General features: G+C 37.1%; 3 protein-coding genes across 10 annotated transcripts in view; 1 reads left to right on the forward strand and 2 right to left on the reverse strand.

The window, feature by feature from the left end:
• Positions 1–3,058: 3,058 nt before the first annotated feature.
• On the reverse strand, positions 3,059–11,144 carry LOC139964746 (solute carrier family 35 member G1-like). 3 transcript variants are annotated; one of them, XM_071966678.1, is made up of 2 exons: positions 11,033–11,144; positions 3,059–8,159 (listed from the first exon to the last, which is right to left on the reverse strand). In XM_071966678.1, exon 2 carries the CDS (start codon positions 7,773–7,775, stop codon positions 6,684–6,686), a length of 1,092 nt encoding a protein of 363 aa, XP_071822779.1. In that variant the 5' UTR covers positions 7,776–8,159; positions 11,033–11,144; the 3' UTR covers positions 3,059–6,683. The 3 variants fall into 3 exon arrangements, with proteins under 3 accessions (XP_071822779.1, XP_071822778.1, XP_071822780.1); XM_071966677.1 differs by lacking the exon at positions 11,033–11,144 and adding an exon at positions 10,437–10,804; XM_071966679.1 differs by lacking the exon at positions 11,033–11,144 and adding an exon at positions 9,666–9,987.
• A 3,247-nt stretch (positions 11,145–14,391) lies between these two features.
• On the forward strand, positions 14,392–16,759 carry LOC139964729 (4-galactosyl-N-acetylglucosaminide 3-alpha-L-fucosyltransferase 9-like). The gene is made up of 2 exons (XM_071966594.1): positions 14,392–14,559; positions 15,266–16,759. Exons 1-2 carry the CDS (start codon positions 14,557–14,559, stop codon positions 16,742–16,744), a joined length of 1,482 nt encoding a protein of 493 aa, XP_071822695.1. The 5' UTR covers positions 14,392–14,556; the 3' UTR covers positions 16,745–16,759.
• A 1,960-nt stretch (positions 16,760–18,719) lies between these two features.
• Positions 18,720–24,322, reverse strand: part of LOC139964502 (uncharacterized) — a 141,244-nt gene continuing 135,641 nt past the window's right edge. For all 6 annotated transcript variants that reach the window (XM_071966102.1, XM_071966100.1, XM_071966098.1 and 3 more), the window contains 3 exons: positions 23,559–23,771; positions 21,945–22,060; positions 18,720–21,212 (listed from right to left, as the gene is read on the reverse strand). In XM_071966102.1, coding sequence (XP_071822203.1) covers positions 21,008–21,212; positions 21,945–22,060; positions 23,559–23,771 — 534 coding nt within the window. In that variant the 3' untranslated portion in view covers positions 18,720–21,007. The remainder of the gene's footprint in view (positions 21,213–21,944; positions 22,061–23,558; positions 23,772–24,322) is intronic.

Raw genomic sequence — 24,322 nt, forward strand, 5'->3', positions numbered from 1 at the left:
TCCGCACTTAAATCTCTCTCATGGCAGTCGTAATTGCCATCTAAGTCGTCAAGACAAATGTCAGCCGATGTTGTGACATTTTGTCGGAGAATATGAAGTCGGAACTTGTAAGGGTTATGTTGGTTTTAATTAGTGCAGTTTTTAATATGCAGATTATTTACATTAGTGGGATTTCTTTAATTATGGATTCGATGTATGAAAACAATGGGTCGTGTGGAGTACTTACAGAAATCAAGCTTTATATCACACCACCACATTCCAGGAGGTGGCATTATTATTTTTTTTTTTCGAAAGGTGCAAAGGAAAATGTATGTCGATGGCGATGATGGCAACATGGCAGCCTACTTTGGAGTTCTGTTTTCCTTTGTTTTTCTCCCTAAGAAGCAATCAAACTCCACCCACTTCCTCCTACTCCCCCATCCCATTCCCCATACCCCTCCCTTGTTTTATGATGAGGTACTTTTTTCGTACAAGATTGTTGTCCTTTTAACACACACACACACAAAAAAAGCAAAGTGAGGTTATTTAAGTCCAAAGTATTGACACAGACCAATGGTTTAATTAAGTAATTACACCAGCTGTTTAGATTAAGACAAAAAAATATGATTTTAGGTAATTTCTTGAGCAGACAGATGGGATACTTTTCTCATGCTAAGACCACTGTATACTGTCCTCTCATGTCATGCTTCGAAGCAGTCATGCTGACAGTATGAACAGTTCCCTAACCTTGATCTAAAAAGAGACATGATACTTTGTACTGTCAGAAGAAGTGTTTTGAAGCGTGGTAGAGAAGTACCACTGCTGAATATTCATGTAATTGAGGAAACATAATTTTTAAGTAAAAACAGTTAAAAAAAAAAGTAAAAAAAAATTTTAAGTAACAAAAAAAAAGTTTGATCTAGTACTATCACAGGTTCGATCAATACATTCCATTATTGGTACGGTAGGATTTTATAAAGGAAGATGTAGTCATGAGGTTATTGATGCCACCTTATGTAGGGTGTCTGGAAGCATCCCCCCCCCCCCATCATCCGCACACCCATATAATATTAAGATAAAGAAATTGCCCAGCACCACAAATGAGGCATGCATAGTGCAAACTGGGGTCTGGGCTTGTTCGATTAAACCTAGCTTCTAAATTAAACGCCTACACATAAATTCCTTCCCTTTCTTTTACTTAATTAGATAATTATAACAAGATAAAAACAAATGGCAAGAAGTGGATAGGTCTTTCAAAATGTGTTCTTCATATTTTTTGATGACTCATAATATGGTGTCACCATATATATGTTCATAACATTTCATAACATAGCTCTTAGTATGTGTTACAATATCCTCAAACATCCTTGTCATGCAGTGAGTGGTTTAAATATTTGTCGACTTCCCCTTCTGTCTGTGATACCTTGGTCCCAAATCGTTGTATGTCAAAGTTATGTCAACCAGACAACCAACTCATAGTACTTTTAAGAAAGGTGTTAAGTTACGTGGATGTTCGCCTAACATATAAATTGTACACTGTTCACACAATATGTACATGGCTGCTATACAAGGTACAGTTTATGCTGCTTTCGTTCAACGGAGCCTTCTTGCAAGAAGTAGTTGATGAAGGGGAGAGGGGCGGGTATCAAAAGGCGAAACGTGGAAGGCCCCAGATGAAAACCCATCGACACAACCGTGCAATAATAAGTAGGTATGCGAGCCCTTAAAACTTTGATCATGCCTATGTAACGCGAAATGCGACAAAAAGTTTTTTTTTCCCTTTTCGCGTTCCATACATGCCTACCCCACATATTGCTCAATGTAAATAGGCCTACAATGGGATTATTTTGGTTCTATCTGGACTTTCACTCCATAGAACATTTTTTTTTCTGTACCTCATTAAAAAGGTGACATTCCCTGATTTAGATTTTTTCGTATCGGTTATTACCTCTAAATACATCCCTTCTCCCCCTTTTGTTGTGATAGGTTCATGGGCGTTCACCAAATATTGACCCCCCCCCTCCTTTTTTTAATCTGGAGTGATTTAACCAAGTAAAGAAGAATACTTCATATAAATGCAATTTTGCCACTAGGATGAAGTATTTAACATGACCATAGCAGGTTTCATTGAAAGTAATATCAATATTTATGAATTCGAGAAAGCCCAGCCGTTTTTACTTGTGGAATGACCTAAAATCTGGCAAAATAGTGGATAAGGTACTTGCATTCTTCGCAATACATGAAGAGTCGTTTATGCAGTTATGTGGTGGGAATAAAGGATTTGAATGGCTAGAGTAGTTATTTACCAGGCACTTGTTATTAAAGAGAAAGGGGCATAAATATGAATGTTTTATACATCTTACATTTCGAAGCGGATCTGTGGTACTGTTTTTTTAATACTAATAAAATGATAAGAATATATGACACATTGCAATCTACACTGTTCATAGTATTTATTAGTTTATTTCATGTCTATTTGAACCAAGGGCGGCGGAACCGGGGGCACAGGGGGCACGTGCCCCCCACTTTTCCTCAGATTAAAAATGTGCCCTTTCTCTACATAAAAATTTCTAAATAAAAAAGAGTTTAAAAAGCGAAACCCACGTCGAATGAAATATTTCGGGAAGTTTTAAATGTTAACTACCACAGGCGTAGGAACCCAATTTGATTTGGGGGGCTGTAACGACTTGCCCGAAAAATATTACCAAAGTTTTTCGCGCGCTAAGCGCGCGTTCAACATGCTAATGTGCATATCATATAGGCATGCGTTGGTTATTACATCGCATGCCAATAACATACAATCATTTGCCGTGTTATAACCCTTCCAAATTGGTTATAATTATTCGGAAAGTCGTTACAATAATAATGATCATAATAATATCAGTATAACCATTGAAAAACACATAGAAAATTACTTTTCTATCAGTATTTTGACATATTTCATTTGCTTTCATGCATGTATCGATCGCGTGTGCAGGGACTTGGACTTTATAATGATTTCACCTCATTTTGTCTTTTTTTCCTTGTTTCCCAATTTGCACATTAGATACTGCAGTGCTAGTATGTATTGTTTCCTTGAGGGGGGGGGGGGGGGGGGGTGGCGTTGATGGAGTGATGTGTATACGCAAATATGATAATACAATAAGAGTTATAAAGGGTACTAAATATCAGGCTGCATCAGTCCAATCGAATTTCTGCAAAGTGCCCTTCGACGTTGGTGCCCCCCCCCCCCAGATTAAAAGTGCTTCCGCCGCCCTTGATTTGAACGTTATTTCTCCACTTTCTGTAATTAATGATGGACACCTTGAAGCAAATTAGGACGAGTATAACCACTGGCGGATCCAGGGCCTTTGTTTGGGAGGGGCCAAAGTGGCATTAGAGTGATATGGGGAGGGGTCTAAGGGGAGGGGTTCCCCCTCCCCTTTGGAAAATTTTCTATTGCTGAATGCCCTCAGATGCAATTTGGTGCGACAAAAGTGTACAATGGTGATGTTAATTTACTTCTAAAAAAATGTTTCCCAGGTGTAATTTTCTAAAATATTTATCAAACAAAGTTGGGATCATCTTTCTCAAGAAATTTTATTTCTCATAGGTTATAAATTTCTTACAACCAGCCTGTAACTGCAAAATGGTGTTAAACTGTAAATCCTCATGCTCATACATTTACATAGCTCCCAACTCTTGAGAAGGCAAATGCCGGTCTATGCCACGAATCGCCGTCCTGGGGGAGGGGTATAAGGGGAGGGGGTGTCCCTCTCCCCTGTTGAATTTTTTTTGAAACCTGGTGATGCCTACATGTAAAATGGTGGCACTTAGAAAGGCTTTTGTCACACAAAATTTTCTGAGAAATATGCATAAATATGTGTGAAACATCAATAAATTGAATAGAAGGTGATAATTCATTCTTTCCCGTGGCATGAAAATGTTCGCTGCTCTCCCCAATGAAAAGAAATATAGGCTAATTTGAGGTTCAAATGATGCTGTAAAGGAGGTTTTATACTCTATCAAGGGCGGCGGAAGCACTTTTAATCTGGGGGGCACCGACATCAAAGGACACTTTGAAGAAATTCGATTGGACTGATGCAGCCTTATATTTAGTACCCTTTATAACTCTTATTGTATTAACTTATTTGCGTATACACATCACTCCATCAACGTCCCGCCCCCCCCCACCCCCCCCCCCAAGGAAAATATGCATACTAGCACTGCAATATCCAATGTGCAAATTGGGAAACAAGGAACAAGTTTTTTTTGAGACAAAATGAGGTGAAATCATGGTAGTTGCTAATGGAGGAATCTTTCGAATTAGAGTTTATTTCTTGTTAATATCTTAACAAATGATTTTCATTAGAAATAGCTTTGAGTTTGACCCACAGAAATTCATTAAAAGTCAGGGGCTTAGCCAGGATTTGCAAAGATGTATGCAGGACTATCTGAGCGGAACGCCACCATCGGTTGGCGCGGAGCTTACAAGAAAATTTTTGGTTTTACAAATCCCTCAGATGGCCGGAAACGGCCCTTCCCGAGTGTTCATTCTGGTTCCCTGGCCTCTTGCTAACTTGAGACACCTCAATTTTTATGTAGAAAAAGGGCACATTTTTAACCTGAGGAAAAGTGGGGGCACGTGCCCCCTGTGCCCCCCGGTTCGCCGCCCTTGTACTCTATTATGCTAAATGCTAAAGAAATGATAGTTGCTAAGGCAATATTTGATGCAAATTTTTTTATGTATACTTGACAATTACAATGCGGTTTTTTCGGACGCTTGTGCGGGTCAGCGGGTTTGGGTGTTAGAATGCGGGTCTAATTCCCGCGAATTGCGGGTCAGTTGGGAGCTCTGCATTTAATTTTAAACCAGAAAACGAAAAGGTTTAGACTAGTCTACCACTGCTATTCCTCTCGATTTTTTAAATTTCCAATCATATGATTTAGCGGATGTTCGGAAACACTTTTTGGCTCACTTTTGGGGGGGGGGCTATGGCCCCCTTGCCCCCCCCCCCCTTGGATCCGCCAGTGAGTACAACATGTATATAGACGTTCTCAAATGTGAACAAGGCCGTAGTTTTAACGGTCTCCGTCGCGTTTGAATAAGCGGATGTTTCCAGAAGTTGAAAACCCGAAAGCATATACGTTGACTGTACATGGCGTAGGAACAGTTGGCACAGCCCCCCCCCCCCCCCCCCGCCGCTGACTTCCAACTGTGGACAGGAGTGTGTTTCTGCCCTCACTTTTTCAACTACTAGGGGCAGAGCTGAATCCTTCCACTGGATTCTTTGTATTATCATACGGATTTCAGGCAAATAAATGGTTAATTTTTCGTTTCATGTATCTCGTAATAAACCAAATTATCCATTTTGGGTTATTTGCCATAAGTAGGGACGCGCGTAACTTATGCAGTCAAATTAGGGTGTGTGTGTGACCCTATCGCTTGTAAACACAATATCAAAATATAGGTAACCCCTGCAGTACTCATATTCGGCATGTGGATTCTCCATAATTATTACAAGAATCATATTGTTTTGGGTGGGAGGTCGTAGGTCATTTGTTGATCAACAGCGTTCAAAATGTGAAAATCTCAAAAACGAACCTAAACATAGGAGCTCATATATGGATAGCCTTACGTAGTATAAAGTTTTCACACAATTTGGTGTAGGTCAGAGTTCATCCAAGGTCACCATTGGTCAAAACTTGAAATCCTTGTAGCCACGATATATCTAGATAGGAACTTTAGTGACTCTCATATTTCACATGTGGCTTCCCTATAATGAGTACAAGATACTTACTGTTTTTGGTGGAGGTCAAAGTTCATGTGGGGTCATCATAGGTTACATTTCTGTAAAACCTTGTAAAAAAATGTATATATAACACGATATTCCAAGATAGGTTACATCACATAGCTCATGTTTGGGCACGTGTCTTTCTTGAACCCTATTATTTTGGGTGGAGGTCAAAGGTCATTGGAGTCAGCAGCAATCCGAATGTCAAAATATGAAATGGATGTGATCAGGTTAACTATATTAGAAATGCAAATTCAGCTCTTTGTTGTTCGAGTGAGCATGCAAAATAAATAACCAACAACAACAAACAATGTCCCTCTGTATTTCTTTCATCATTGTGGTATTATTGTCACAAAGTTCCCAGTCATGAAACCATGTAAGCACTGACTCAGTTTAGATTTATACTGCCCTCCATCTGCAGTATAAACTTTAGCCAGGGTTAGCTTGTAAACTACTCTTGTGCTGCATATGTAATATATTAAACATCTATATTTATAAACTCGAGAAAGACCAAAGGCAGTGTTATTGTACCCTGTGGAATGAGAATGGGAATGTGCTAAATTGTAGCAAAATAGTCGATGTGGTATCTGGTTACGTACTTAACATTCTTCGCAATGGTTGAAGAGCATTTGATGCTATGTGGTGGGAATAAACGATTGCATAGTTAGATTAAGTATTTACCACACTCTCCAATCTGTAATCCTCCAAGCTATTTTAACCACGGTAGTAGCGCCATGGCTTTAGGTGCCATGTATGTAAAACATGATCTATCAAACCTACCAATCCAGCCAATTGGGTGCTTCTGTCTACATCACGTGACCCTGACCCGGACCTGTGATACGTGCAATTGCACACGCCCAGGAAAATTTGAAAACGACGCTATAAGTTAAGTGTCAACTCAGTCGTCAGAAGCTGTGGTTTTGTTCTTCTTTAAACTGATGACACTTTGAGAATATTTTTGGAAGACAGTGCGGGTTCATTTTCTGCAATTCGAGGTTCTAATTCTTTCGTCGGTGACTGCTGTTCCGATACGTTGCGAGATGTGAAGATCTTGCGTACTAAGATGATAATGGACGAGCCTATTATGATGACCATACCAGCGACGCTTAGCAACGTAGGTTTAAACCCGAGGAAGATTATAGATAACAGGAACACTATAAAGAAGTCATTCATAGACACTAATGAAACATAAAGCGTATTTTCGACGCTTAACCCGTAACTTAGCCCAACGTAACCTAGGCAACTACAAACAGCGGCAAGAACCATACGAAACCTCCCCCACGTACAATCTGGAATCGACCATTGACCTAATGGGGTGATAGGAATAGCCAAAATTATCGCCGAAAATGTCATTGTATAGAAAAGTGTTTTCATAACGGGAACACTCGTCCTTCCCATAGCTCTTAATGTGACGATATTTAAGCTTATTGCTTGAATGCCAGCGAAGGCAACTAAAGGCGGGAATAGTCCATCAGAGGTGGCTTCAAATATTCCACTTTCAAATAGTTGAAACAAAAATGGAGGTCTGGCGATCATCAATATCCCTGTAAAAGTAAGTATGACCATTATAATGCCGAATAAACCGAAAGGCTCCTTTAATAACAAACGTCCATATAATCCAGCGAACGCAACGTACCCGTATATGATGGCGGAAGCGTCTGCGGCCGGCATGTGTTGGTACGCGTAAAACTGACAGAGCGTTGCGGCTGCTGTGAAAACGGTATTTACAGTATGGAACTTAAACTCTGCCATAGAGGATATTCTAATTCTCGTACCTTGTTGACACATCGCAATCAAACCTAGAAGAGAGGAAATTAAGGCGCGGGAGAACGCCAAAGTGATAGAGCTTATTTCGTCGGCTAGGCTCGATACTAACAGAGCCATGCATGCATAGGCGCATGCGCAACCAAATGTAGCGATAAGACCACGGTAGCGATGTATCACCATAGCAACGTTAAAGGACCATCGTTTACTGGTGACGGCCTCCGGTTTTTCACTGTTCTTCAAACTCTGCGATTCCATGATCAAAGTAAAATCGGTTTTGGTCCTTTTTCTTTAATTCTTAAATTTCTTATTGAGATAGAGCTGGGGCGTATACATGCACAGCGGAACTTGCATTACAACCTTCTCAAATTGGTAAGCAGAAATTTCTCTTGAAGGACTTATCGAAGATAAAGAGGGCGATAAACTTCCATGTTCAACTCCGCGCTTCGCATTTGAAACGTATCTTCTGACTGAACCAGAAGGTCTTAAAGTTAGTTTGTTGGTAAGATTGCCGTCTCTATCGCCATGGAGTATCCCATCATATCGACCGTACAGTCGGCTGTATCTCATTGGTATCATCTAGCTTAATCTGTGACATCAAAGTAAGTTATACCAATGACCACCAGTCACCTTCGTCATATTCTATGAAAAGGAATTAAAAGAGAAAAGCAAATGATCAATTTCAATTTACCTAAACAGTTCACGTTCACGTCTACACAATATACAGTTTTACCAGGGAGTTGTTCCATAACAACCCATTGGTTATACAGTACGTTCCGAACACTTTCTTTATAGAGATTTCATTATAAATGCAAATTGATGACATACAGAAGGAAACTACATTATGACACAACAAACTCCTTGTTAAAAACAAATCCCCCACCCCACCCTCCCCCCCCCCCTCACGCACAGACACAAACTCACTCCCTCACTATATCCAACCATTGGAACCTTAATCATTTAAGCCATAATAATTAAAGTCTATATCTTTTGGCTATGAAACGCAGAAGATCCTGTTAGTTGGACTCGTGCCAACTGTCTGCCGACAGCAAATTTCATGTAAGTTTATAAGCTATACTAACTATAACAACATCAGTTATGTACTGTGCATATATGTACGGCGCTTATAGCACTAACTATAGTACAGTACTGTGTTGTGCATATGTATGAGTTGCTATTATCATGCCAAGCACGGCGACAAATTTTCCTTCCCATATATATATATATATATATATATATATATATATATATATATATATATATATATATATATATATATATATATATATATATATATATATATATATATATATATATATATATATATATATATATATATATATATATATATATATATATATATATATATATATATATATATATATATATATATATATATATATATATATATATATATATATATATATATATATATATATATATATATATATATATATATATATATATATATATATATATATATATATATAAAATAAAACTGTTAGCAAACTGCTTGTCCACTAGAGAGCCTGTGTAATAGAATGTGTAAAAGTAAGTTGGCCTGACGTTTCGATCCTAGCAGGATCTTCTTCAGAGGCTAAATGACAAGTACAGTAACAGAAGGGACAAAAACACGCACAGAATACAGACAGGTTAATGAGCACGGTGAACACAATGAGATGGATGAAAGGGGATTGTAAGTAGACAAAGGATGGTGAGAAGAAAGCAACAGGGAAAGAGGAGAGGTAGGAGATAAACAGTGGAGGGACAAAGAGAGGATTAAAGGAACAGGGTAGGGAATATACTGGAGAGGGACAAAGACAGAAAGGTGTGGAGAAAAAAGGAGTGGAAGAGAGCTGTGGGAGGATGAGTGAAAGTGGGGGGGGGGAGGGCACAAGGGGAGAAGGAGTGGGGGACAGAAGAAAAGTTAGTCATGTCCTTCCTGAATATATATATATATATATATATATATATATATATATATATAAAATCATGCACGGTCAAAGAGTAGGCCTATATAGCCTACCGCAAGAGATAAACAGCCTTGGATACAAATCCTTCAAAACTTCAGTGTCCAACGGTGGTTTCAATAAGATTTAGTGCAAAGCTTACATGTACAAATTATACGAGCGAAGAAGAACCACTGACCTCTACCGGTCCCTACAGTGTTCACATCAATACATAGTTAGTCACAGATCGGTAAATTACGGCGGATGGCCTGCCCAGCATTCCATTGTAGGACTGAAATGTCAGTGCTATGCATCTGGCCACAGTTCAGTGCAAACTGTGCTGTTGGGCCTAGGGTTGTATTTTAGGCTTTTCAAGAAACTTCACTCAAAGACAGACCCTGGACACGAAACACCAAACAAGTTGATCCACTCTCAATAACCAGTCCCGTACATCGATATTGTCAGGCGCTATTTCTTGCCTGAAGGTAGCACACGCCTATTAAAGGTCCCATTGACTTACACACTAAATCACAAAAGTCACAATGTGGTCTCTAATTCTATACATAATTTCTAACTAGCTAAACGCTACCCATCACTGGATGACTGACAATTAGTTGGCCATTCCATCAGTAGTAAACAATGTTCGTACGCTGCTCCTAGGAGGCCTAAAGGGGTCTAAAAATTGTCTCAATTCAAATTTAAGCTGTAAATAGAATTCTTTGTTCACCTTTGGTCAACTTTAAAATTACAACCTTGTGCACGATTTCCTTCCATATTTCAGTTTGACACAGCATATATTCATTATTTACCAAATTATAAGAATGGTAAATATACCAATTAGCCTATATCGAAACATTTATCATAATAAAACAGCGAAGGGGGGGGGGGGGGTGAAGGTGAAATGATGAAAAGCTCCCTCGAAGATCTTCACATGAAGTTTCGTTAGAAATATAAATGTTAAAAGATTTACCTCGTGATAGTCAGTTAATGATAATTTCCGATCGTCCGATCCATTTAAGACAACACTGAAGTGAACTAGTAGTTGTGTGACTGCTTGCTAGATAAATGATAGTAGTCCTACACAGCAGTAACGGTATGGATTAACCATCAGCTGTGTGTACAATTAGTACCTGCATACATCTATTATGCAGTAGGCTACACTCTAGTGACCCTGAGACGAGACTCGAATATTGTATCGGTCAGTACGGTTATTGTGTATGATATAGCCAAGGTATTCGTTTGCCACGAATGAATGGACATCGATAAATGAAATAACAGATGTGTAGTAGGTACACGTATATGGTAGGCCATACGGGAAATAGTTGTCGATTTAATGTCCGTATGAACTAACATTATTACAATAGGGAGGCATACCTTGGAAGTAGAAAGTAGGTTAATTACTATATACTTGTGTATAACGTTTCTGTTGAATGTTGAGCTTGGAAAAATATTTACAACTCAAACACACCAAGATATTACTAGAACAACATAGATATATATGTTATAAATATAGTTTCAATGTCATGGTGGGATTATACACTATTTCATAATAAATCGTAAACTTACTTTGTTACAGTTCACACACCGACGTGATGAAGAACTGATTAGTAACCAAACTGCATGTTAATAATGACTTCGACGACAAGCCAATTTGACAGTGTCATTTGACATTGACATTTGAAATTGACATTGTCAACAGCCATTGTTTCATTAGATATTATAATCCGAAATAGATAGCTGTCTGCTCCAAACGCCCAATGAATAACTAATTATGCAATATAAGGTTTGATTGTAACAGATATACTATAAATGTATTATGTAGCTCTAAGAGACTAAGGATTTAATTGGACGATACAAATGTTAACATTAGTACCAAGAGACTAATGACTTATTGATCATGTTTTATCAGCATGTCGTGCAGTAGTCCTGATAATAAGCCAACGAAGAATAGAACAATCCAAAGGTTGCATTGTGAAATTAAGATAATAAAGATACCAGAAAAGGATAAGTTCAGTCAACCAAGCATGATGAACAAATAAGCGATTAAGACCTATCGTGTATATATATATATGTGATTCGCGTTTCCTTTATAGGAATATCATGTTCACATCTTAACTGTAACATTTAACGAAAATATGTTGTTAGCAGAGAAAATGATTTCCCTGCACTTGTTTCAGGAAGAAAGATAAGGCAAATAAAAACAGTTATGTTACCGTAGTCTACATAGATCGTATACCTGTGTCGATACATTGGCAATGTTGACCAACTTTAATTTCAAGGTATTATAATGTTAGTGCTTTAACGTATGCAAAGTTCGTAGATTTGATTATCATATTAAATGACTTTGTCATGTTTATACAAAACTAACAACCCGCACAATTGTTTAAAATAAATTTCCTTAGATTTGGATTTATGTACTTTCAAATCTTGAAAATTTACATTGCAAATTAAACAAACAAAAAACTGCGAAATAGAATTAATACCGGCATTAATGGAATTAATACCGGCATTAAATAGAATTAATACCGGCATTAAATAGAATTAATACCGGCATTAAATATAATTAAAACCGGCATTAAATAGAATTAATACCGCCATTAAATAGATTAATACCGGCATTAAGTAGACCAATCACATTAGCGAAGCTGTTATCATGCTCTGAGCTAGTGTTAATCCCTCTTGCTGTAGCGTGAAAGCAGCGCGCAGTTATTGCTGCTGTATAAAGCAAAGCACAACGCAAAGGCACGCATGATAGACAGAGTACAATATCTGTGTGATTTTCGTCGAGAAGCGAACGATACTTGTAGGTTATTGACAAATGTTGACTCCCAATCCCACACAATCTGATGTTTTACCAGTTCGCAATGCTTTGAACCGGTTTGTTAATCTTCGAAGAGCATTACGCCATGCAAAGCTTGGAAGACTCCTGAATGAAGACGAGTACAATGTCGCATCAGTGTCTCTGGATGAACTAACGGGGGAAGTTTCACGCCGGACACAAGAGGCTGGAAACTTGTTAATAACATTGCATACGGTAGCGCAACTTAAGTTGCAGTGCTAACTAAACAAAGATGATCTACTTAATGCCGGTATTAATTATGTTTAATACCGGCATATGAAGCTACATGGTAATTGGATGGGATTTAATGCCGGTATTAAATAGAATTATTACCGGTAATAATGTTAGTTCATACGGTAATTAAATCAGCAATTATTTCCCGTATGGTCTACCATATACACGTAGTCTAAGTTCCTCTTGCTTATATGTAACTGGAATAGCGGTACAGGTTATCATAAGTATATTCTTCTGGCTCAATTAATGCTTTTCCTCAAGATTTGAAAAAATGATAAGGGTATATAAAGCCTTACAAAATGATCATATTTGGGCCAAAAATTAGGGGCTCAAATTTGTGTCAGGATACTCATACGTATTCTTACGTCTCAATGATTGCTTTTCCTCGAGATTAAAGTGGAGATTGTGGAGTTTTAAGCGTCAATCCGCATATCAATATAGTCAAATTATGAATCATAATTATATTCAAAAGACGGTCCAATGGAAACGATTTATCACAAAATATATTCCTGATTTATAAAGAGAAGATCGCTCTACTCCATGTACATCAGTTTGGGAAGATTTGAAAAAGTCGCGATTTTGGTCAAAATTTGAAAAAATGATAGGGGTATAGCCTTGCAAGATTATCATATTTGGGCCAAAATGAAGCTTCTCAAGTTTGTGTCAGGATACTCATACGTATTCTTCCGGCTCAATTTTTGCTTTTCCTCGAGATTAAAGTGTAGATTGTGGAATTTTAAGCGTCATTCCGCATATCAATATAGTCAAATTATGAATCATAATTATATTCAAAAGACGGTCCAATGGGAACGATTTATCACCAAAGATATGCCTAATTTATAAAGAGAAGATCGCTCTACTCCATTTACATCAGTTTGGGAAGATTTGAAAAAAATCGCGATTTTGGTCAAAATTTGAAAAAATGATAGGGGTATAGCCTTGCAAGATTATCATATTTGGGCCAAAATGAAGCTTCTCAAATTTGTGTCAGGTTACTCATACGTATTCTTCCGGCTCAATTTTTGCTTTTCCTCGAGATTAAAGTGTAGATTGTGGAATTTTAAGCGTCATTCCGCATATCAATATAGTCAAATTATGAATCATAATTATATTCAAAAGACGGTCCAATGGGAACGATTTATCACCAAAGATATGCCTGATTTATAAAGAGAAGATCGCTCTACTCCATTTACATCAGTTTGGGAAGATTTGAAAAAGTCGCGATTTTGGTCAAAATTTGAAAAAATGAGAAGTGTATAGCCTTACATAATTGTCATATTTGGGTCAAAAAATGAAGCTTCTCAAAATTGGGTCAGGATACTCATACGTTTTCATCCGGCTCAATTTTTGCTTTTCCTCGAGATTTAAAGTAGAGATTGTGGAATTTTAAGCGTCAATCCGCATATCAAAATAGTCAAATTATGAATCAAAATTATATTCAAAAGACGGTCCAATGGAAACGATTTATTACCAAAGATATGCCTAATTTATAAAGAGAAGATCGCTCTACTCCATTTACATCAGTTTGGGAAGATTTGAAAAAAATCGCGATTTTGGTCAAAATTTAAAAAAATGATAAGGGTATAGCCTTACAAAATTATCATATTTGGGCCAAAAATGGAGCTTCTCAAATTTTTGTCAGGATACTCATACGTACTCTTACGGCTCAATTATTGCTTTTCCTCGAGATTAAAGTGGAGATTATGGAGTTTTAAGCGTCAATCCGCATATCAATATATATAACAGTTAACCTAGTGCAACAGACTCACTGGAATAGTTATGGATAGAGTGTATGTGTATGAATAGAGTATGTGCAGTGACCCGTGCAGTCTATAGTATACCGTACTGTAATGAATATACTCCGCTATATGCCTATATTAAACACATACATTGTAGAATACGTGTAAATTCTTGATTTCATACTTAATGACGATCACATCAAACCACTAAATATCATTTAGAGAATTGAGTTTCTGGCGGTCTCTCGTGACTCTCTGATATAATTTTAGATTGGAAGATGGTGAGTAAAGTTTCTAGAACATACCAAGTCTCGTTTTGTTTCATGTAAATATTTCGTTGAACTCAGTGATGCCTTTTTACTTGTGTTCATGTTTCTTGCTAAACGTTATTACACCGTATTGTACTCGTTTATAGCTCAATTAGATAATGCTTTTCTACCGGTACACTATGCACAACGTTGTTTTTAACTTCGGCATGTTTTATATGAAGATCATTCTTCGCCGGCATGCAGTCGGCTCCAGGCGCGTAGCCAAGGGGGGGGGGGCGAAGGGGCAGCCGCCCCTCCCCCTTGAGCATATTTAGAATTTTGTTTTAATGTTTTTATGATATCGCTAGTAATTTCAAAGAGAAAATGCTAAGATGCAACTTACAAGGTCTGGGAAGTGCTATTTCCAGCGATCTGGGAGGCATTTTCAGCCAAAATTTTCTTGTACACTTCGCGCCAATCATGGTGGCGCTACGCTTAGATAGTTTGCAATGCCGTTTCTACGGCTCTGATAGTTTGCCTACACTTTCGCCCCTCCCTTGGCTAATTCCTGGCTACGCGCCTGGTCGGCTCTACCCTATGGGGTGAGGGGGTGTTGGGTACCGTGTCACCTGGGTCCCGCCAGGCCGACCTGGTTCAGCAGATTATGCGCGACACATAGTGGTAATAGCATAAACGTCATGTTTTGTGTTTCTTGTTTTTTCCCCCGCCTGTTTCGCAGGTCGATAACATCTGGTCATCAATCAGTGGTCGGAAACTGCTATTAATATTTCTAGGAATCGGTTTGCTCTCATTTTGTGCAAATTTCCTCCTTCTGTATTATAGCAACTATACAAATATAAATTTTAGAAGTCTCGCGATCACAAGGAAATTCTTCACTGACCTGCGAGTTGTTGACGGAACTCTTAAAGAAACCGCCGAGCGAAATGAATCGAAGGAAAATAACAGCCAGCAGTATCGCATAAACTCTGGTTTCCAGGATACAGAAACTTATCTGTCGAGAGGGGAGGAACATATCAATCTCTCTCAACCAGAAATATTTGAAGCCTCGAATTCGATTTCGAAACTGAACAACTTGCAGCCAATAAGGGTCGCGTTTTATGAAGGATTTCGAGGAGACAGCTGGATTTTCGAGAGATATTTTAAGCCATTTTACTCAGAAATTAGTTGCCAATGTTCGACAGATATTTCAGAGGTCGTCATAAAGCAAATGGTTACCAAGAGATACGAAACCAAAAATTTCGATATTGTCGTCTTTCCCTATGACGTCACAGTATTACGCGGTGATAAATTATTTTGGGACAGACTTCACGAACTGCGTAGCCAGTACAGACCGAATCAGAGGTGGGTGTATGCAACAAGAGAGACTCCCATTAAGCTCAAGAGAACACTCATCCCTACACGTTTTACTAAGAATTCTTTCCACTGGTCATCGACATACAGATCAATCTCAGATTTCCCATCACCGTACGGTTATTACCGGACTCGCGGAATATCTGTCAATGAGACCAGCGTAACCAACTGGGCTCTTCTAAAGTCTGGTCTGATAGCGTGGATGTCCAGTAATAACCAAACAACTTGGCATCGGCAAAAATTTGTCACAGCTCTAAATTCTCATATAAAGATCGATATTTTTGGTAAAGCCGGAGTACCTTGTGGGAGAAACTCAACAGAATGCGAAGAAAAGATCAGAGGTTATAAATTTTATCTGGCGTTAGAAAATAGCTGCTGTGCAGAATACATCAGTGAAAAATTTTGGCGCACGTTAAGCTGGGACTGCGTGCCTATCGTGATCGGACCGTCTAAGAGAGATTATAATAGAGTAGCGCCACCGGATTCATTCATATACGTCGACGATTTCGAATCAATGGATGATTTTGTTCGCTATCTTCAAGCTGTGGATAAGAACGATACAGAGTACAACAGCTTCTTCAAATGGAAACAGAAAGGAGCCGTGGTGAATTCTTTTCCAGATGCAGGCAAAGATAAATCCGATGCAAACAATGAACCGCCAGATCAATTGTATTATTCTTGTAAGAAGGTCTGTGAAATGGCCCAGAGATACCGAATTGAAAAGAAACCCAATTCAAGAATGCACAGATACTTTAATCCTAGAGCTGGTTACTGGGACGGATCGTGTGGATCATGTGCTAATCATGCTTGGCTTCAACAATTTCAAAAAGGCGACAATTCAAATTAAAATAAAGAAGAAAAATGATATATAGTTTTAACTGTCTATCAATTTACGCTCAACTTATGCTTATTGTTGATATATAACGTGCAAGCGAACAAGAAAATGCAATACTCTTACGCAGAAATAATCTAATTTACTTCAATATCTTTCCTTATCAAAATTCCTGTTATTAAAATCCTTGATATGGAATGTGTGACCATTTGGGAAAAAATGGTACTTAGCATGCTGCCTACATCACCCCACCCCCACCCATCCCCACCCCTTGTGACACTGAATTGAAAATTGATGGGTTAATTTGGAATTTATAGAGTGAAGTCACATGCTCCACTTCCCCCACCCTCTCCACTTCGCCACACCCTCCCCCCTTCGCCACACCCTCCCCTTCCCCTTCTACACCCCTTCGTCACACCTCCCCTTCCCATTCGCCACCCCTTCCCCACCCCTCCCCCATCCCTTCCCACTCTCCTTTCATCGATAAAAACTTATTTCTGCCATCCCTGGTATATAAGACAAAGAAATGAAAGAATCAGAAACAAATTGATTTATAAAATGAAATTGTAATTTTTTCTTCTTTCACTCTGATGATCATGGACACGTATGTTACGAGAACCAAAAGGGAATAATACAACAAGTCTATACACTAATAAAAATGTAAATATACAATAAAAGATATGCAGCATTCGTGTAAAACACTCGTTTTGAAGTAATTTTACTTAATTCAAAGCCTACCATCGTCAATCATATTTATATTAGACCACATAGAGACGACACACTATAGACAAGACATATCAATGCTGACGTGTGCAAATCTTAATGAGCCTAGCTAGGCTTAGCTAAGCTAGTTAGGCTTAGCTAGGCTTAATGAGCCTAGTTAAAAACAAAAAGCTAGGTAGAAAATATATCAAATAAACTCGTGTGGGATGGGAATTTGCCAGAGACGTGACTGGCCAGCAAAAGACAGTATTAGTTCCTTTCTTCTAAAGGGGGCAGGGGGAGGCAAAGGACTTTGAGAATAACCTACGACTGATAACATAGTAACGTGATTTGATCCTACTCAGCTTTAAAGATGAAATTTAAATTAATTCTTGGTAAACATTATTTTTTATCTTCTTTTTCTGCCAAGATGATTTTGTTGAAAGAGTGATAATATTTCCTAAATTGTGTTTTTTTGCTACCAAATGTTAATCTGCTACTATTAAGCTGCAAATGTTGTCCCCCTTACCCCCCCCCCCCTCCAACATCTACTTCCTCTGTCATATTTCTCATACCATCTTCTCATCTTTGATATTTATATTGTAGTGCACAATAACAGAAATTATTAAAACGTTCCCCTCGTCACAACCAAGAACAACCAAGAAAAGCTGGAACTCAAAAAAGCCCAATAACTTTGAATAAATATGTTGTATCGCCATTAGAAAACTTCAGTTCATGGACAATGGGTGGAATCCTATAGGCAACTATTATGACTTACATCACCCCCATGTATTCAAACTTCTATACAAGATCCTAAAAACAAAAAACGATAAAACATTTTTTTCAAAAGATAATAAAAAAAATATAGCAAACCCCCAAAAACCAACGACACTTTTGTTGTTTACATAAAGTTACAAAAGTTCATAATTTTTCATTTTGTAAAACATGTTCCGTGCTTTTACATATTACATGATTTTTAAATTAAGAAGCAACCATACTCAAGTTAACAGCTGTGCGGGCAAAGCTTGGAACTTGACAGGGGTGGGGTGGGGGGGGGGAGAAGAAAAGATGGAAGAAATCATTTAAAAAAACAATGTGAATAGAATACAAAGACTCCACAAGTCCAGTCTTTGGTACAAGATACATCTATCTACATATCTAAACAAAATAATATTTAATAAAATGATTTTTTTTTTTCAAAAACATTTATACCTTCCTTTTTTTGTGGTTATTTTTGTTGTTTTTTTTTCTCTTATACTTATGGTTTCTCATGTCCGAACTTTCTGTATTATTATTTTTGCCTGGATTAAAGTTAAAATGTTATAAAAAAAAAAGAACGATTGCTTATCCGTTTATGAAAAAAGGAAATGAAACATTAATAAAAATTAATAATTTATTGATGGTGGCAGGGAATTTTATCAGCGAATCCTGATGGTACTGTTAAGTACAATACAGTCAAACACTGTTACAATATTCTATCAATATTTTATAACCAAACCTTGAATGTACATGTCCTAGTGGAAGACGAAAATGTCCAATTAAGAAATATAACAACCAATTGTTTTTCCCGCAGATTAAATCACAGGGCGGAGTAAAATTGTTCTTTCAAATAAAAATACAGTTTTGTATGAGTTTATTATCTCATATGTAATAAAAACAAGCTATGATTATAGGGTTTCCTATATCAGGAGTTTTCAAAGACCAGGCAGGCCCATGGGACATAAATCACATGCAAAGGAGTTCAATTCTGGCCAGTGAAACAGATTTTTCCAGTTGTTTTCTTGGGGGTGCGGTATGCAGGTCCTCAAGTGCTTAGGCCTGAACACCCTAGCTACCAAACCCCTTTACATTTCTCAACCTTAGTATAGTGAGAATTTGGTTATCTCTTGAACATTTGCTTCCGGCATTCGAGAACCCTTGGCTTAAGATTCTCTACTAAAATTCCTTGTTATTCTATTTCCATCAGAATGCTAAGATGTCATAAAATGTTAAGATCTTTTTCTGAAACCTTGCTACACTTCATAATTTTACTGCAAAAATGTTGACATTTGTGATGGGAGAGTAAATTTCAACATTTTGTTTGCAAAGTGTTGAAATTTACGAGATTTTCAATTCATCAATCTGTCATTTTGATAATCATTGTTGAAACGACATTTTTCTGATCGTATTAAACTCATCATTTTGTTGTCAAAATGTTGAATTGCTTAAAATATACTAAGTGATCAAGTTTGCTGAAAATTGCAATAAAGTCATAACTTTATCATTTTGTCATTTAGCAGCAATATGTTGAAATTCTACACTTATTAAATTTAACAAATTTGTCATTTTGTTGCAACCTCTTAACAGACAAACTGAACAATTTCATCATTTTGTCGAATATTGCTACAACCTTCCACCAAAAAAAATCTTAATATTTTGTCGGCACCTTAACACTTCCCCGAATATACTCGATATATATTGGAATGAGCAAAGAACCAGTACGTTCAAGAGGGTCGACTATATATTTTTTCAATAGAATGTCATAGCAACGTCTATCATATTTGACATAAATGTTAACAGATACCAAAAGTGAACATACTGCTATGAAGAAGTAAAAATAACAGACATCTGGTGTCGAGAGACCCTTCGTTCTTATTGTCTAGGCCAACCGGCCCATAATAGCACCTTAAAACAGAGCTTCCTTTGAAAGGTACAAAAGTCCTTTTGTTTTTAACTTTAAAAATGACATAATTTAAACAAATATTATTGTCCAAAACAAAGTGACAAATGAAATACTCGAACAGCCACATTTCAGCGCTCGAGGCTTGTACCAAACGACGGAACTTGGAATTGGAAACCAGACAACAGAAGACTCAGTGAGTGACTTAATTAATTAAAGATATTAAATAAATTTAATTGACACCACAATCTCATTCACAAAGGATTTCATTAGCTTCATTTGGCAATTTTCATTGAAAATGATGAAAACAGACTTCACAGCTTGCGAACATTCTCAATTTATATTTTGTGAAAGTGGGTGGGTGACAAAATTGTTGCAGAATGATCGAAATTATTGATACTTTCTAATTGTTTTAAGTTCAATTGATCACAAAACACCATCGTACGCTGTTTTTTCTCCCGATAAAATTTAACCTTCTTTCCAGGCATAAAAACAGGTTTTTATTTATGCCATTGGTGTCCAAAAATGCAGAAGGCTAATTTACCATACCATGTGTGAATTTAATCAAAAAGACCTTCTCATCTTAATGTCGGTGTTTGAATTTTATTAATCAGAAACACTTATCTTGCCACTATAGGAAACGGCAAGAACTGCACTAGGCCTTTTACAAAATGCTACCTTATCAGACAAAAACAAATTTTGGAATTTCAATAAATAATGAAAAAATGAAAACACAAACAGAGAAGGAAAACAAATTAAACGGCATGAGAGAAAGGGAGACAAATCATGAGAGAGAAACCAAATGAAAAAAAAAGAAGTATTTTTCTATTTTTTCCCTCTTTCTTCAGAAGACTTATGAAAAGTACTTGTCTGAAAGTTTTTTTGATAAAACACAAACATTTTTTTTTAAAAGATTATTACACTCTTAGTCTCGCAGCCTGAATGCAGAGAACAGCTAAAGGCTTTTTACATTTATGTTTCTTCTGTCCTAGAAGTTGATGTTGGTGGAGGTTGCTGGCCTGACCACTGGCTCGCTTGTTCCTGGTCCTCCACTCGTCGCAGTAACTGTTTGGCATTCTGGTTCCGTCCGAGTACGAGCCGTGCCAAACAAACTTTTCAGGCCTGAATTTTGTTCAAACGAAAAGAGAAAACAAAGAATATGGATGCTCCTTGCATGCGTGATGAGGCTTTTGTAAATCGATGCTAGAATTCCGCAGGGTGTGGACAATGGTTTGATAGGGGGCAGCGGGTGCACGATGCTATCCATAGTCATAGTTCATGAACTTTGAAAATCCTTGAAATTTATGGTTTGACACTAATAATTGAAAAAGTACCAAACTTTCTTTGAAGTATTAAACACTATATATGATATATGTAAAATTTACTGGTTACGTCCCATCTGTCAATTCGAACACGTTTCCCTATAAGCTTCAAGGCTACCTCTGAAGACGAAATTAAATTTTACAATTACCATTTTACCTACAGAGGGGCTGGCTGTCGGTGGTCGGGACGCAGAGTACGTCGAAGAGGTATTTACATAGACGTCTTTGCTGTCTTTAGTATGACCTTGAAGAATATCTTGCTAGGATTCAAAACGACGATAGATGCCACCCATAACGTTCCCCCACTCCCCTCCCTCCACAATACTTTCACTCTAAAGCTAAGATGTTTTTCCTAATAACCACCTGCTGTCAATAGTAACTTCCCTGACCATCAATAAGCCTTCCCTTCCCTGACCATCAATAAGCCTTCCCAACCGTACCCAATATTCATCCACATTTCTCCACCACATCCCACTCCCCCCCCCCACCCCACCAAAACACTTCAATCCAAAGTTAAGATTGTTTTCCTTACCACCTGCTGTCGGCCATGATGTCTCTACCATCGAATGAGAAGATATGTATGGTATCGTTTAGAATCAGGCCGTTGTTGTCAAAGACCTCTGACCAAGACCAATACAGGACTTCATTCTGTGAGAGCAAGAAAAGATGGGTAGCATTTTGTGTTCCTTTTAACAGCAGAGATAACAACAGTGAACACCTTGTGTTACTTATCTAATAATAATTTTATGGTACATTCTTTCGATCTTAAAATACAGATCTATAGATGTGACTGATATCCTACAATATCAATCTGATATTTTAATGATACAACATTACATGTTTCTGGTATCTTAAAATATCAATCTGATATCTTATGATACCACATTGCATGTATCTGGTATCTTAAAATATCAATCTGATATCTTATGATACCACATTGCATGTTTCTGGTATCTTAAAATATCAATCTGATATCTTATGATACCACATTGCATGTATCTGGTATCTTAAAATATCAATCTGATATCTTATGATACCACATTGCATGTCTCTGGTATCTTAAAATATCAATCTGATATCTTATGATAACACATTGCATGTATCTGGTATCTTACAATATCAATCTGATATCTTATGATACCACATTGCATGTTTCTGGTATCTTACAATATTAATCTGATATCTTATCATATCACATTGCATGTTTCTGATATCTTACAATATCAATGTACATGTTTCTGATATCCTACAATATGGATACACATGTTTCTGGTATCTTACAATATCAATCTGATATCTTATGATACCACATTGCATGTTTCTGGTATCTAACAATATTAATCTGATATCTTATCATATCACATTGCATGTTTCTGATATCTTACAATATCAATGTACATGTTTCTGATATCCTACAATATCGATACACATGTTTCTGATATCTTACAATATCAATCTGATATCTTATGATATCACATGGCATGTTTCTGATATCTTACAATATCAATCTGATATCCTATGATACCACTATGCATGTTTCTGATATCATACGTTAGCAATGTACATCTTTCTGATATCCTATGATATCCATATAGATGTTTTCTGATATCTTTCAATAACGATACACGTTTCTGATATCCGACAATATTGATACGTTTCTGATATCTTACAATATCAATCTGATATCCTATGATACCAATATGCATGTTTCTGGTATCCTACAATATCGATATGTATGTTTCTGATATCCTACAATATGTATACAAAGTTTACAAATGTTTCTGATATCTACAATATTAATCTGATATCCTATGATACCACACTGCATGTTTCTGATATCATAAGATATCAAATTTACACGTTTCTGATATCCTATGAGTGTAGCGAAATACTTTTTTTTAATATCCTACATATATTAATAAAACAAGTTTCTGGTATTCTACAATATCAATCTGATATCCTATGATATCAGTTGGCACGTTTCTGATATCATGAGATAGCAATATTCACGTTTCTGATATCCTACGATAGCGACGTACATGTTTCTCATATCCTACAATATTGATACACGTTTCTACATGTTTCTCATATCCTATTGATGATACACATATTTCTTACATGTTTCTACACAAATTTTGCAACTTACGTTATAATTCATGATAGGTAGCATCCTATCTTCCTCTCTGACGATAGATTTGACATCTTGTACCCTGGAAGAGAGGAATGCCCTAAAGGTGCCATTGAGTCCCGCCTCTTTGGACTGGCGATAACATTCGTAGTCGGCACCATTTAAGCCGTTGAGGCTCTCGGAGCCCTCTACCAAACCCTTCAGAGGATAGTTCAGGGCGTACATGTACAACTAAAGAGAGGAAAAAAGAAGGTTTTCCACCAAAAAATCAAATCAAATCAAATCAATCCTGGATGATTTTTCATTCATGAGAGATGAAGGGCCAACATTAATCAATTTTAATCTTTCTTACTTATTTTCATCATTCTTTTCTCAATCATTCTTTAATCATTCTTCTACCGTTTTGGTTTTATTTCACTACTGAGTCCCTTCTGGCTCGAATAATCCCTTCCTCTTTTTGTTTTATTTTCATTTTTATTATTATCAATTTTTCTACATTTGTTCCAAGTATTTCTGCTGACACGTTGCATCCAAATATCAAACTTCAAGAAACCAATCTGTGTACCCAACAGTTCTCTCTCTCCACTATTTCCTCTGTATGGTAATGCCAAGCAACAGTACATCTTACTTGCAATGTAAGACAGTGACCTCAGAAATTTTTGATTACTCAGAAATTTCAGGTTGGATTCAACTTTGTCTATTCGACTTGGAAATTTCACAACTAGAATATCTTTCGATATCAATAAGTAATTAAACACAGAGTAGTAATACTTCAGCCATAT

Source organism: Apostichopus japonicus, chromosome 23, assembly GCF_037975245.1.
Source record: "Apostichopus japonicus isolate 1M-3 chromosome 23, ASM3797524v1, whole genome shotgun sequence".
Taxonomy (NCBI): Eukaryota; Metazoa; Echinodermata; class Holothuroidea; order Aspidochirotida; family Stichopodidae; genus Apostichopus; species Apostichopus japonicus.

Coding starts and splice junctions, on each gene's coding strand:
- LOC139964746 (XM_071966678.1), bottom strand. CDS start 7,775: ATGGAATCGCAGAGTTTGAAGAACAGTGAAAAACCGGAGGCCGTCACC.